Here is a 15,675-nt window from a genome sequence, read left to right as displayed (position 1 = left end):
AAGGTATTAGCCAAGTCTAAGCCTTCAGAAGCTAGAAAGGAGAAAGGAGATTTTAACTAATAATGACAGTTTCAGAACAGTGTCTAGGTATGTATAGTGGAAGATTTACAGTCCTTAAATCAAGAGTCGTTAAGATAGCGCTCACTCTTGGCCAGCCTTCTAGGGGTAAGTATGGCTAAACATAGATGTGGGCACCCCACACTCCTGCACATGCACCACAGAGAACCCAAATTCACCTCTCTTCATGCCCCCAGTACTGTGCCTTCTTTTTCTTGGGGTGGAGGGAAGTTAAATATGTTTCAGAGGCCTCAGGCCAGAGATTAGACACCCCTGCACTAATGAATAAAAATACAGTGGTGCCTCGCAAGACGAAATTAATCCGGTCCACGAGTCTCTTCGTCTTGCGGTTTTTTTGTCTTGCGAAGCACGGCTATTAGCGGCTTAGCGGCTACAGGTATAAACTCGTTCCCGCAACTGCAAGCCTCGACCCCTAGGGAGCATCTGGCCATTGCATAAGCTTCGTCCGGCCTCTTAAGCAGCCCCTCCTGACGCGCTTACATAACACAAGCCCCGACCGCCGCCATCCCAGCGACCCCGGAAGATAAGATCTGCAGCAAGCACCCCGCACCTCCGATCCCGGGGCGTGCTCAGCCAAAGCGTCCCCGGACACCTGTCCCGCCGCGCCTTTGCGCAGCGCTCTGCAGAGCGGAGCAATGAGCCCGGCCGATCGCAGGCAGGGCAAGCGGCGGCAAAGGCGGAGAGAGCGAGGCCCAGAGGGAGGAGTCTCCGGCAATGCCATCGACGGCCCCGCCGCAGCTCCGGGTCCTGGAGCCCTCCGGCTGCGGGCTGCCTTTATTTTGCTGCAGGAGCCTCCTCTGCACCGGGATCCTTGCGCGCTCCCTCCGTCTCTCCATGCCTTTTAAGTGAGTGGCGTGCTCGGGCTGACTTTGGACGACCCACAGCAGGGCTTCCCTCGGCCGCGTGACCGGAGCCCGCCTTTGTGGTCACTTTGACAGGTGATGGCGCCACCCTCAGCCTCGGTTCGGGGGCACCGGCTGCTGGCAAATGGGTGTTCCCCTTCTTCCCTTGATGGGGATCACCTTCCCCGCTTCCTCGGAGAGGGGCAGGCAAAACTTTTCATTCATGTCCCCCCCCGCCCAGTCTGCCCTCCTCGGGATCTAGCGGTCGCCGCGCGCACTAAGAGCGCAGACGGGGAAATCCCACCCCGAGCCGGGTGTCGCCGCCAGGTCCCCTCCCAGTTCTAAGGCTGAAGCCTAGGAACTTTTCGAAGCGGTGCGGGGAAGCATCACCACTGGCTGTGTTTCCGGATGCTAATAATGTATCGATTGCTATTACTATTACATAGATTCCCCGCTGCCGCATAGATAGTTTGGCGGTGAAAGTGGTTTGCGTGTGGCGCGGATCAAGCCCTTCGTCTTGCGAAGCAAGCCCATAGGGAAAATCGTCTTGCGAAGCGACGCAAAAATCGAAAAACCCTTTCGTCTTGCGCGTTTTCCGTTTTGCGAGGCATTCGTCTTGCGGGGCACCACTGTATATCCTACCTGAATGAAGCATTATATGTTGACACTTCTGAGATTTTAAATTCATCTCAAAATGCATGTGACACCTAAAGTTACAAGTTTTCAGAGATGTGCTAAAGTGTCACAGCGTAAATAGAGCTGCACAAACAGTACTACTATAATTGGCAAAGGAAAGCCACACATGCTGAGGGGATGAGATGTGGCTCTTGCTTTGTTCACTAAAATGGTGGTGCAATGGAGTGTGGCTAAGTGATATCATCATACGTCTCTCCTCTGCTGCAAGCAGCTTCCAGCAATATCTATCAGCAGGGATGATTTCTACTTTGAGAACATAAAAATACAATGTGCCTGGGGAATACAGAGTTTGAAAAAAAGGAAGATGCTGCAGATGCTACATCCAAGTCCCTTTCGAGAGAACTGGATGAAATTTTCATGCAAAGTTGCCCCACTAAATAAAGTCTGCAAAATTACAGACAAATAGGTCCAGAGGTTTGGTGGCTGGTCACCTTTAGAATTTATTTTTTAAAGGAACTGTCTATGATTTGGGGCAAGGAGAGCAGAATTGGATTAAATTTGCAGGATTGTTAGTCCCTTCTGAGAGGTTGAGTCCTGCCAAATTTCAGAAGGAAAATTGCAGTGGCTTTCCTGAAAGGCTAGCCTTTACAGTTGGGGAGTGACTTTTAAAAGGATTCACTTACGCTCCCCTATTGTTCTATGAGCAACTTGTATAAAATAGCATACATGACAGAGATGTCCCTAAGTAAGAAATCTGCCAAATTACAAATTGGTGTGTGGCAGTTTTTGTGCTAGGCACCTTTAAAGTTGACTTTGTTGGCATGGGTGAACTTAAAGGGATTTGCTGCCCTTTTTGCTGCGGGCAACAACTTTCTGATGAATATGTGCTCCTGGGAAAATAACCTGCAAATTTTAAGAAGGCTGGGTGTAAGGGCTAAGGAGTTCTGATGCATAAAACGAACAGCTTCGGGCTTACGTTCTGATGAAGTGCCATCCAAAGTCACAAAAACTAAATGCCAAGCTGGCTTGACATGAGAGGATTTTTGGACATGCTACACAAAGGGAGGACTTGAATATTCTGGCATTTTCCAACCAAGCACCACTAGGCAGAACTAGCAAAAAACCACAGAACAGACAAGAAAAATGTTACATTATTTCACTAAAGCAATGTTATTAGAGAGACCTGGTTAAATCCTGGTTTTCTCTGGTAAGAAGCAAGATGTGTCCGACACAAAAGAGCTTCCTGACAGTGTTTCCCTCGCATGACAAGCTTGGGAGAGAAAGGTTTCAGCTTTTGCAGACACTGTGTCTGCTGAGTTTAACATAGAAATCTCAAAAACGCTTTGGAGATCCCCTCTTCAGTTTAAAGAACTTAAGAAAGATTCCTCTTTGGCTTGGATAAGCCCCAAATCCATCTGAAGTGGCCCACTTGAGTTTCAGGATTACTGAGAATCCAATGCACACCCCTAACTTTTAGTCACTGTAGAAGTTTTTTCCTGAAGTGACTATCAAACCAACCAATCTCTCTCACAACACTTTGCATTTTCAAATCACCTTTAATGCAGAGCACATTGCTTATTTTTGCTGTGACACATTCATGAAAGCATAATTTCTGAGTTCCAACAGCATGTGTTGGGAAATTGCACTACTGATATACATTTTAAGTAAGAAAACTTGCCAAAAGTTCAAGCAAAAATGTATACATAGCATTCAACTAATTGTGATTTGTTACAACAGTGTGTTAACCACAAAGAAGACATCTAGGTAAGCTGTCACCATCTAGCAACCACATTATACAAACACTCAGCTTACAGGAGGTAAAACAAGTCTTACAAAACGTATTTTTTTAAGTTGGAAGTGCAAACATATTCCTGGATGTATCTTGAAACTGAGCAGAGTTTATTTAAAAATAAAAAACCTTTACAAACTAAACAAGTTGCCCTCAGTTGTGTTTAAAGAAATACACACACACACACACACACACACACACACACCTACTTCGTTCTGACTTCATGGAAGAACCAGAATGCAATACAGTGGTACCTCTGGTTACGAACTTAATTTGTTCCGGAGGTCCGTTCTTAAGCTAAAACCGTTCTTATCCTGAGGCGCGCTTTCGCTAAAGGGGCCCCCGGTGCACAATTTCCGTTCGCATCCTGGGGCAAAGTTCACAACCAGGAGCAACTACTTCCGGGTTAGCGGAGCTCATAACCTGAAGCGTTTGTAACCAGAAGCATTTGCAACCAGAGGTACCACTGTAAAGGATAAGAGACCAATACTGTCTCATTGGCTCCCATGGAGAAAATAAGATATAAAGTAACCACCATTTCATATCTGAAGTTACACCTCAGCATTGCTTGTAACAGCAGATAAATGTTTAAAAGTAGGTCTGAAGTAGGACTACAAGAGCTGAGTAGACTTGACAGTAATTTTATCTTTCCATTGCTTTACAGTGTATTGATCTTGAAGAAAATTATTTTTTGCTATGTATGTTGTTAAGTTTACTTTGTGTAGAAGAACAATATCAACTTTTATTCCCATAGGATATATCATTTGCTGAATACTCAGTCTAGCACTATTCAGTAATTTAACTGACTCAGCAGACCAAATTCCAATAATCAATATCAATATTGATTGATTTACGGCTTTACCTTACTGTAGAACTAACCTCTGATCCTCATTGCATTCAAACCACAATTATCCTAATGAAATTTGATTCACCAATATGTTTTTGCCACTCATGGGGAATGGCAACTTCCTCTAATGTAAACCAAATTTAATTTACATATATTTACACTAGAAATGTTCTGGCAGTCAGTGCTTTTCCAAAATGAAAAAAACAAAAAAACAAACTACTACAAATCCATAGCAGTGGGAAATTATCCTAAATATAACTTGAGTCCAATACTTATCAGTGGCAGCATCTCTAGGGGGCTCTGGTGGCCCGAGCACCCACAAGTCATGTCCGAGGCCTTGTGAGACCTCGGGATCTGACTTCCAGTGATAGGTCCTGAGGCCACAGGGCACATGATGTCATGACGTCACGTCACGTACGCTGGGAACCCCGAATCTGGGGCCCAAGTCGGTGCCCCTGCTACTTATTCTAAATGGATTTGACTTTTGAACATCAAATGGATATTTTCACTGGAACAGAAGAAACGTTTTGCCTCAAAGTATTTAGACTGGATGAAAATTTTATTCTTTATGGTTAAATAATAATTCCCTGGTCCTATACAACAACAAACAACAACAACAACAACAACAACAACAATTTATTATTCATACCCCGCCCATCTGGCTGAGTTTTCCCAGCCACTCTGGGCGGCTTCCAATCGAGTGTTAAAAACAATACAGCATTAAATATTAAAAACTTCCCTAAACAGGGCTGCCTTCAGATGTCTTTTAAAGATAAGATAGCTGCTTATTTCCTTCACATGTGAAATATGGTAAATACTGTTACCTTGCTCAGCATTTTGAAATGTTATGAAAAATACAATTCAGTATCTCTGAAATAAATTATTCTTCATGAAGTAGTAAATGCAAAGCATATTTGGGCAAAGCCATGCATTGCAATGGAAACACAAGATTGGGTCCTTATTTTCCAGCACTGAAACTCCACTAACAAGACATTTCAGCTGCTAGAGGGTGGGTTATTTTTGCTGATACTCTCTTCTACTTATATCCTCCTGAGCCCCTAAAATCTGCTTGGGTGGACTGGGGACCCTACAGAATAGTGTAGGAAATGGCTAGGGAGAGGGTGGCTTCAAGGGGAAAACAGCCAAAAAATGAGTTTCACCCACCCTTTCTTCAGCAGAAGCCTCTACATTGGTACCTCGGGTTAAGTACTTAATTCGTTCCGGAGGTCCGTTCTTAACCTGAAACTGTTCTTAACCTGAAGCACCACTTTAGCTAATGGGGCCTCCCGCTGCTGCCGCGCCGCCGGAGCACGATTTCTGTTCTCATCCTGAAGCAAAGTTCTTAACCCAAGGTACTATTTCTGGGTTAGCGGAGTCTGTAACCTGAAGCGTATGTAACCCGAGGTACCACTGTACTGTGTTCTCCTCAGAATACCACGGTGGAGCAAGGTTATCATATTGTTATCACTTAATCGTAGCAGATGCACATTTAATATGGCTTGAGCAGCTTGTCTTTTGAGGCAAGCCATATCCTTAAATAATATAAACATTTTTCAAAAGTAAATTTACATACGCAGTAGATGAAAGATTCCATCACAGGCGCTAATGTGTGACAAAAAGGCATTTCCTAGTCCCTGTCCAGCATGGGCTCCTTTCACAAGGCCAGCAATATCCACTACATTCAGAAAGGCTGGAATTTTGCTGAAAGATAATTTAAGATTTTTGTAATTAGAAACATAGTTCAATATTACCACATATCTGCAAGTATCTTCAGAGCACACACCCAGAAAAATCTATGCTGGGCTGGGGAACATGTGACCCTCCCGTTGTTGATGGACTAATAATAACAACAATTTTATTATTTATACCCCACCCAACTGGCTGGGTTTCCCCAGCCACTCTGGGCTGCTTACAACACATACAAAACCACAGAAAAACACCAACCATTAAAAACTTCCCTATACATTCTATAGTCCTATATATCCTCCATCTATATCCTCCACCATCCCTGGTTACTGACCATGCCGGCTGGGGCTGATCTAAGCTGGAGTCCAGAAATACATGGAGGGCCACAAATTAGCCACCCACCCTGTACTCTGAACACCTATATGCAGTTTTAAGTGAACAACTGAAACTAGTAATAAAGAAAACATACACCCCTTGTAACTTCAATATTTGCTGTTGTAGACTTTTCAATTTGCAGATCCTGAAGTTGTGGAAAGGACTCTTTAAGAATTGAGGCCTACCACATGCACACTAGTGGCCAAAATTGTGGAAACCTTTAGAAAAAGTTGCATTTCTAAGGTCTGATGGCTCATAACATCCACCTTTTTTATAATAATACTACAAAATAATACAGAAAAATTGTGTATCATTAGAAAGAAATTTTAATGCAGAATACAATGCAACAAACTCTGCCAAATTATCTTTATTCTATTAAAAGTTATAGTCCAATAATCAGAAAAAGAAAGCACAACTGCCTTATGTAACATGAAGTGGATTTCTTTAACTAAAAATTGACCAATGACAAACAGAGTGAAAAGAGTTGACTAGTCACCTAGAAAGCGATGTAGTAGCCCTGACCTGAATCCAAAAGAAAATCTGTAGAGCCGATTAAAGAAACCTGTCAGTCAGAAGCAAGCAAGGAATAGAGTACAATTGATAGAAGCAATCATACAATCTTGGTTACACGTTATAACACCTGATGAACTAAAATCTTTGGTTCACTCAATGGGATGCCGTTGTAGGGCTATAACTGCAGCAAAAGGTTTTCACACTAAGTACTAACAGAAATGGTGAGAAGTTATGAGATACCCTTCATCATGGTTTTCTGTGTATAACTTATTTCATTTGGCTATAACTTTCACTAGAATAAAGATAATTCAACAGTTTATTGCATTATATTATGCATTAAATTATATTTCTAATGATAGATAATTTTATGGCACTATTCTAAAAATGACTGATGTCGAAGCTCAGAAATACCGTATTTTTCGCTCTATAGGACGCACCGGACCATAGGACGCACTGGACCATAGGACGCACCGGACCATAGGAGGGGGAGAACAGGAAAAAAAATTCTCCCCCTCTCTGCTCAGCGCCCTTTCAGCGAAGCGGCAGGAGAAACAGAGCCCCTTCCATTTCTCCTCCCGCTTCACTGAAGGGCCGCTGCGCAGAGAGGGGAAACTGTGCAGCGCCTCTCCAGCAAAGCGAAGCCTGGAGAGCAAGAGGGATCGGTGTGCACCGACCCCTCTCGCTCTGCAGGCTTCAGGCGGCTATCTGCAAGCCTTCGGAGCACGAGAACTCCTGCTGCGCTCCGAAGGCTTGCGGATAGCTGCCTGAAGCCCCTGGAGCACAGCGGGAGTTCCCGCTGTGCTCCGGGGGCTTCAGTGAAAGCAACGCGAAGCCTCCGGAGCACGGGGGGAGGATGGGACAACTTAAAAAAAGAATTGATAGAAAATTCCTCCTGAAGAAAGGGGCATTTTGAGTATGTTAAGCTCCTGGGCTTAATAGCATGACCATGAAATCTTCAAGGTAATACCTAAATTAAATGACCAAAGTCAGAAACTTTACCTCATGACTTAAGTATTAGAGCAGGGTGGGGAATGTTTTTCAGGCAGGAGCCACAGTGCATCACAGAATCACAGAACTGTAGAGCTGAAAGGGACCACCAGGGTCATGTAGTTCAACCCCCTGCAAAGCAGGAAACTTTTGCCCAATATGGGGCTCGAATCCACAACCCGGAGATTAAAGAGTCTCATGCTCTACCAACTGAGCTATCATGCCTTAACAGTGGGCAGGACCAGAGACACAAAAAGGGGGGGGGTGAACTCTTGTCTTTGTACAGTAGATCAGATTTGGGTTTTTTATTGTTTGTTTAATATTTTAGGGCCATACACCTAAAACAAATAATTTCCAAACACATGTACTTTTCTTTATCTTTTTGTAGTTGGTTACTTGTATTTTTTTTTTTGTACTCAATAAAATTTAATAATAAAAAATTAAAAAAATAATAATTTCCTAACACATCATACCATGCAGACAATTTCCAAACACATCACATCATGCAGACAAGAAAGACACATTGTCACAATTCAAATACATAGCACAGCACAAGCACTCAAGGAAGAGACACAGCAGAGCCAGTGAGGCATCCCAAGAGCCAGATAGAGAGTATTGAAGAGCCAAATTTGACTCCCAGGCCTGACATTCCCCGCACTTATGTTAAAGAGTCTTAGTTCACAAAGGAGACATCAGACAATACTTCACATACTGTATATTCTTGTATAAACTTTGGAATGCATTCTTACCCACAACAAAAACAAAAAGTGAAAACACATCAAAATGTTTAGACACCAAAAAAAGTTATCTATGTATGATTATAAAAACTGGAATTTCTTGTTCTTTACTAGTGATCTTCAACTAAAAGAACATCCTTTGGAAAAATAGGATATTTACTAAATCTTTACAGACATATTCAAGCTAGCATGCCTTAACTCCATTAAAGCTTGGACTATAGAACAACCTAACTTCTTACTAACAAAAATGATTTAATAGACTATAAGATTAAAAGAGCCAGGAGCTCAACATAGCTTTTTTAAACAATACAATTGTGAAACCTGTTTACTCAGAAGCAAGTCCCACCAACTGCAGAACTTCCCCCTACAAAGCATCCTAAGAATAACGGCTTAAGTTCTCTACAGTCAACACCAAAGCCCAGAAGATAATGCTACACTATACAGAATGGTGATAGAAGGAGATAGGTCACAAGCAGAGGACTCTACAAGAACTAGTTCCATGGGAGAGAAGTTTGTTTGATCCCAGAAGGCCCATCAGCTCATATAACAGCAGTGGGAAAGTAGTGGGAATTGATGCTCCAAATATCAGGGGCAAATGCAATTAGAATTGTGGTTTTAATTTCTTGGTTTACTGTTCACTCTGCCTTAGATATAGGGGTATGAAGAAAATAGGCAATAGTGAAGCTTTTTATGTGATCTACTTTAAAGGCAGACATCTAAGCAGCCACTTGTATGTGCTAAATACGAATAATATCCAGGTAAGGAGAATTTTGTAGATGGAAACACAATCCTTTCCCCCCTCTTTTCATATGTTCATGTGCCACAATGGCTTTCACATGTATGAACAAGCAGGCTAATAAGAAAGTTCAGGCATATTGACTTGCTTACAAGATTATTTCAAGTTGCCTAAAGAATTCCTATTTTCAAACTATGAGATCCTCTCACTAGATTATTGTTCAAAAGCAATCCTTTTTTTAAAAACCAAACAACACAACTTCAAAACACTTAAATACTTAGAAATGGATTTTGCAAAAATATTGCTTATTGAGAAGCTTATTTCTTTACATAGAAACAACCAACTGATAACATGCGTGGTACTAACCTTGGAGGCTTGTGGTACTGGCAAAGGAAATCAAATCTTTCATCTGGTACAGGTACTCTGCTCTCATTTGGATCAATAGTGCAGAAAGGAAAGTTCTCTGCTGCAGCTTGACTCTTGGTTAATACGTTGAAAAAGGTAGATTTCCTTTAAAAAAAGAAAATGTTGCAATATTTGAGATCAGCTTCCCAATAATACCACATGTGCAACATTATATAGTGTACATTTGTGTTGGACGCTGGGCACTGCCATGTCCTTTTATACTTTTAATGCCGCCAATACCTTTGCATTATTTTTGCACAGACATCATGGGAAACATCTAAGTTTTTCCAGGTTTCCACTGGAATCCCTCCAAAGTTGTATTATCTGTAGCTCAGCAATTCTTTAAAGTTACATTTCAATTTCTTACCCACTGTAATGACTTTCTAGATTTGGACAGCTCATGTTCAGGCTTTGGTTATCTCATTAAGTGCCCTATTCAATCATACAGAACTCCATTTAGTCCAGAATCCTGCTTCCTTCAGCAACCCACCACATGCTTCTGAGAAGCCCACAAGCATGAAAACAATACCCATCTGCCACTGTAACTTCCCAGTTATAGGGCCTCTTCCAAGTTTTCTTTCTTTCTGGGAAACAGTTATTCATGCTGAGACTTTTAAAAAAAGAAGAAGAAGAAGAAGTTGCGTTTGCTAAAACAATTCCAACATTTTGGTCTAATGCACCATTATGGCATCTATGGCATAATCTGAAAGAAGCTTAGGTAAAAGCAAAGTCAGCCTACTTACTCTGAACAAAACTGGAAGATCAGCAAAAACTTCTTCTACCAAAGATGAGTGTGTTTTAGGTTACATTGGTTTCTAACTCAAAGCACTTATTTGAAGACCTGAAGTGCAATAAAGTATCCACAATACAATTTGTGACCGCTATTTCATCAATATCTCATGACAGCATCTCTTATCACAGAAATCAGTGGCAAAATTCTTATGTATCTCCCTGTATCTTACATCTTAACCCATCATAATTCTATTTACAAACAACTTTAAATGCTGTCTCCACCTTCCAGTACTATTCCCGCAGTTTCAGCTATACTGCTCCATTTCCAAAACAGGCCTCCTTTCTGTTTGTGAACCATACCAACATATATTCCAATATTATTATTGCTACACCTCTCTCCACTACTATTCCCCAATAATTATCTGTCAGTTCTTGACTCAGACTTCACAAGCTCTAGAGAGAGGCCACAGCACCAATTCTTCAGAACATCTAGTACACTGTTGGAACTAAATACTGAAAGAGACAGACCCCAAAAGAAAGATTGTTCTATATAAACTGTGCCCCTTCTTTCTGCATAGTATAATTACCTTTATCAAGTAGAGTTTAAATACCTAACTAAACAAAAAAAGTTGACAGTCTGACAAGGTTCTTTACCTTCATCTCTCCACCCGCTGAATCCATACAGTCAGATGGGGGGTATAAATATATTATTATTATTATTATTATTATTATTCTGCATGTATCAGCCATAAATAGGTTAGAAGCTGTCAGCTAATGTGCTTTCGGTGCAGCATTGCTTTTAATAGTAAATGTTTAAACTTCTTCACATCTTTAAACAATCCAAGGAAGTTGGTCTAACGAAAAGTGCCTATATGAAACAAAGACTTGTGTTCTTTTACACATATTTCCAATAAAAATAACTATTCCTTTCCAGATAATTTACAGGCAAAATAACATCACAATAAAAATCAACTGTTGGATAATTAAGGTTAAAATGTCTGTAGAGAAAATTCAATTATTTATAAAGGTATTTCCATTCATTAAAATAATTTCATTTCTTATCAGTTATCTATCAAACTATTCATTAAGCCCAGTTCAGTAAAATATATCTTTTTCAAACAGCAACTCAAAACACCTTTTGTTCAAAAATGATCTAATTTAAGTAAAACATAAGAATGAACTTATAAGTATAAATGCTTATAAGCCAATATTTCAGTGTTCATACTGCAGCATAACACTAATTTATTCAGGAGGGCCTACTATCTTTAGGATGACTAAGCAAAGTTTATCCCCCTTGAATCACCTACCCAACATTTGGCAAGCCAACAATGCCAATTTTCAGGGTTGTCCCGAATCTTCCAACGATTGGATGTGGCTTGAGTCCATCACCTCCCTTTTTGGGGGGCATCTGAAATGAAAAACAGAAGCCACTTAAATCCCAAACTCCCTTGCTTACCTCCAGGACTCCCAAGGTAACATGCGTTCTGATACATAAACCGAGGCGAACATGTCAGCTTTCTAAAACATGTCCAATACCTTTTTGGGAGCCATGGCATCTACACATAACAGCAAGGCAAGGAGAATATCCTCTGGGATTCCCAAGGGCCAGCCACCAGCCAGGCACAACAGGGCTGCGCATGGCACCCTTTCGTGCAACCACAAATCCCAAGCCAGCTGGACTGGGCTACTGCTGCTGCAGCTTCTGCAAAGTCCCTAAGAAATGCCGTGCTAAAAATAACCGGCTCGGATCCCAAAGGACGGATTGAAATTCAGCACCCGCTACGGCTCCACCTGACGTGCTCGGTTCTGAGTGGCAGCCGCAGAGGCTTCCCCGGGCAGTCAAACGAGCTGGCGGGAGGGCTGAGCGGAGAGAGCAGCACACCGGCCGGGCGAGAAGCACAACTTGGCGGCTCGCGAGGAGAGCAGGATCCTACAGCAAAAACCCCGGAGCCGAGCGAGCCAACACCGCCCGCTTCCCTGCCAGCACCGCGCCTGCGCGCACGCGGAGAAAGGGCTCGGCTTGCCGGCTGCCCTACCTCACGGCCTCGGGCGGCCGAAAACAGCGAGTGGCCCATTTCCCTCAAGCCACCCCGCCGCCTCACGAACCGGGCAAGGGGAGCACCTTCGCCTTCCTCCCCCCCCCACCCCGTCCCTTACCCCGGCACAACCAGTAAGGCATGCGGCCCACCCGAGCCACGGCCCCCAAACCACAGCGGGCTGGCAGGTGGCGGTGGGCAAGCGGAGCCCGACGCAGCCTCAGAGAGTCGCTTCCCAGCCACGCAACGCACCGACGGGCAGCAGCAGGCCTCTCTCTCTCTCCAGCTGGCCCGGCCCGCGTGGCAGCCGCTGCCGCAACAACTGAGGGAGGTGAGGCGGGAAAAGCCGAGCTGGGCCTCCTCCTCCGAGCCGCCGCCTCGTCCGCCGCCTGAGAGGCACGCGGCGAAGAATGAAACGCGGACACCCACCCCCCACCCCGCCTCCCTCACGAAAGCCGCGCGGGCCCAGCTGAGCGTCTTCACCGTTGCCTGTGAGGGGGGAGGGAGGGACGGTTGGGACTCTCGCTCGCGCTCTCCCCCACCGCGAGAAGACCCCTCGCGCGCGCCGACACGCTGCCTGTCGCCCTACTCAGCCAGCCGGCGGAACAGGCGGGACGCAGCTTCCCTATTGGGCGGGGACTCGGCCCGAGGGCAAAGGTCACGCAGGGGAAGCGGAGGGACGCGTACGTGCGCGCGTGTGTTGTTGAAGGAGTGGATTGCCTGAGTATACCTGCGCGAGGAGGAAGGAAGGAAGGGCGGGTCTCGCGAGGGGTGGGGGGCGGGAGGAGGCAGGGAAAGGTGGCGACGCGGACGCCGACGCCTCTTGCTTCCGGGTTCCAGGATGCCAGACCTTTAAAGACGCAAAAGGAGATGGAGATTTCCCGTCTCTGGACGCGGCTCAAAGACTCTCATCGCTTACCTGCTGCTGCTTCCTGCTGTGCCACCTCCTCCCGACTCTTGCGCGTGGTTCCTCAGGGGTTTTGCCTGCCTGCCTGGAATGGAAACTAAAGGGAAGTCAGCCGGTGGTCCCAAACTTGGGTCTCTCCAGCTTCTTCTTCTTCTTTTGACTGCAGTTCCCATCATCTCTGACCACTGGTCCTGCTAGCTAGGGATGATGGGAGTTGTAGTCCCACAACAGCGGGAAACCCAGCTGTACAGCAAGAGGACCTCAGACATCACAAAGGCTTCAGTCCTAAACCCTGGGGAAATGTCCCCTATTGAAATCCGTAGGACTTGCTTCTGAGTAAACGTGCTAAGCCTTGAGCAACTCTCGATTCGTTTCCGTTGCAGACTTCATTGGGAGGCGAAATAATTCACTGGGGCTTGCTCCCAGAAAAGTGTGCATGAGACCGCAGCTGAAGTTTCCCAAGTATGGGATACATAAAGTTTTCTTTTTTGAAATCCTCAGAAGTTACATGTTGCCAGAGATTTATAGGTGCTATAATTTATTTAAGGTTAGGGGTTGTCAGAGCTAATTTCCTCAGTGGAAAAAGCCAGGCTTGTGTGTATTGGGGCGTAGTAGTAAGGGGTGTGGTGGACCCACTGATAAGTAAGCACACTTCCTGGGTTGTGAATTGGACATTGTAATCCTAGCCAAATCAACAAGTATTAAGAGGTCAGGCAAACCTTTGTGAGGAAACCGCCTGGGGGAATAGGATTGTCATCAGTCGCCAATCCTGGTGGAGCCAAGGCTATGAAGTCCTGTGCATGTTTACAATGGAAGTTAGACCTGCTGAGTTCAATTGAGTTTAGTCCTGAGTGAATGTGTACAGTACAGGATTGCACCTTGCCAAACAGATCTTCTATAACGATGAATCTCCATAACTAAGGATGTTTGTGGCCATGGTTTCTTCCTGACTGAGTAAACACCAGTTCCATCCCAGTATGGGTTTCTTTTTGTCACTTTTTATTTTAAGACTGCCATTCCAACTACACCAGGAGCAAACGACGAAGGCTGTTTCCCCCATATGTGCTTTGTACAATAATCTGTTCTGAAAATAACAAGCCCAAGTGCTGGTCATTTGACATGTAGAAATGACAGCCGAAGCACCGAATACCTCACTTCACTGTCACTCTCTAGCCAACATCAGCAATTTAAAACATTCTGCACAAATGGAAAGAAAACAAGTTGCTGTGTCATTTGGAATGACAGGAAGTTCCCTAGGTTACATCTCGTTTATTTTCTTTGAGACCTAATTAGATTTAAGCCATGGGTGTTGAACATAAGGCCCTGTTGCTTTATCCAGCCTCTTTAAGATTTCTGATGTGTGGCCTCTGCCTCCTCTACGGCACTCCACACAACTGCTATCACTTTCAGGGCAAAGGAGCCAATGCTCTTAGTAGGGCAAAGGTGCTTACCAATAACTGCTAATACATCAGCCTTGGCCCTTTCCTCTAAAATTTGCTGTATGGAGTGATGGGGGCAGAAATAAGTGTATAGTATACTGTGAATTTGTTCTAATCTGTAGCCAAATTAAGACTGTCCACACCTGAGTTCTTCCTTTATCTCCCCCCCCCCCAGTTTTTCATTGCCATCTGCCCTTCCTTTCCACACAAGTTGCCATGTCAATTGTTGCCTTTCCCCATTTCAAGCAGCAAATGCCAAGCAGGTCAACATTCTTTTCACAGGATCAACAATGTGGGCAGATATTAGCAAGTAGATTCTACCTGTACATCATTTTTTTGAAAGCATTTCTTCCTCCTTGCCCTCACTATTGAGTGCCTCTGCCTGTTTGCAGTGCTGGACATCAGCCGGTGCAACTCATATTTTTGTTGGCAAATTGTTGTTTTTAATTCAAATTTAAACTGAATCAGTGTTTTGTTTAAGAAGAACCATATAGTCCCACTGCTGCATCCTCACAATAGCCTTACCACGTTGCGTACAGGTCTAGTTTGCACAGCAGCGTGAGCCAAACTTACTTACTGGAAACACACAAACATGCAGGCTCCTGGAGGGAAGCACATAGTTGCTCTGGTTTCCCCTGGAGTTTTTTTACTGCTGCACTGCACTGTGCTAAGGCAAGGTTTGTTCTTGGCTTCAAGCTCATGATTAGTGAGCAGAGAGCTTAACCATGAGTTCTGGTTTGGATGACATCCTAAGCCAAACCTTGGTTTAGCTTAGCTTCCACAGAGCAACATCTGTGAGCTTCTTTCCAGAATCATTGGTCCATCAATCTCAGCACTACAGTGGTACCTCGGGTTAAGTACTTAATTTGTTCCGGAGGTCCATTCTTAACCTGAAACTGTTCTTAGCCTGAAGCACCACCTTAGCTAATG

The 15,675-nt window shown here is 44.1% G+C and overlaps 1 protein-coding gene across 5 annotated transcripts in view; it reads right to left on the bottom strand.

Annotated features, from left to right (window-relative positions):
• The window catches only part of OLA1 (Obg like ATPase 1), a 90,497-nt gene extending 77,457 nt beyond the window's left edge, over positions 1 to 13,040 (bottom strand). The window contains exons 1-4 of one of the 5 annotated variants that reach the window (XM_081181797.1): positions 12,883 to 13,040; positions 11,671 to 11,771; positions 9,593 to 9,736; positions 5,766 to 5,893 (exon numbers count right to left, since the gene is read on the bottom strand). In XM_081181797.1, coding sequence (XP_081037923.1) covers positions 5,766 to 5,893; positions 9,593 to 9,736; positions 11,671 to 11,771 — 373 coding nt within the window. In that variant the 5' untranslated portion in view covers positions 12,883 to 13,040. Of the gene's footprint in view, positions 1 to 5,765; positions 5,894 to 9,592; positions 9,737 to 11,670; positions 11,772 to 11,899; positions 12,078 to 12,651; positions 12,859 to 12,882 lie in introns of those variants that run through there. The other 4 variants (XM_081181798.1, XM_081181799.1, XM_081181801.1 and 1 more) reach the window with 4 other exon arrangements.
• Positions 13,041 to 15,675: the final 2,635 nt, after the last annotated feature.

The sequence above is a fragment of the Podarcis bocagei genome, assembly GCF_964188305.1.
Source record: "Podarcis bocagei genome assembly, chromosome: 1".
NCBI lineage: Eukaryota > Metazoa > Chordata > Lepidosauria > Squamata > Lacertidae > Podarcis > Podarcis bocagei.
The sequence above is the reverse complement of the archived record's forward strand: the minus strand, read 5'-3'. Positions and strand labels throughout refer to the sequence as shown.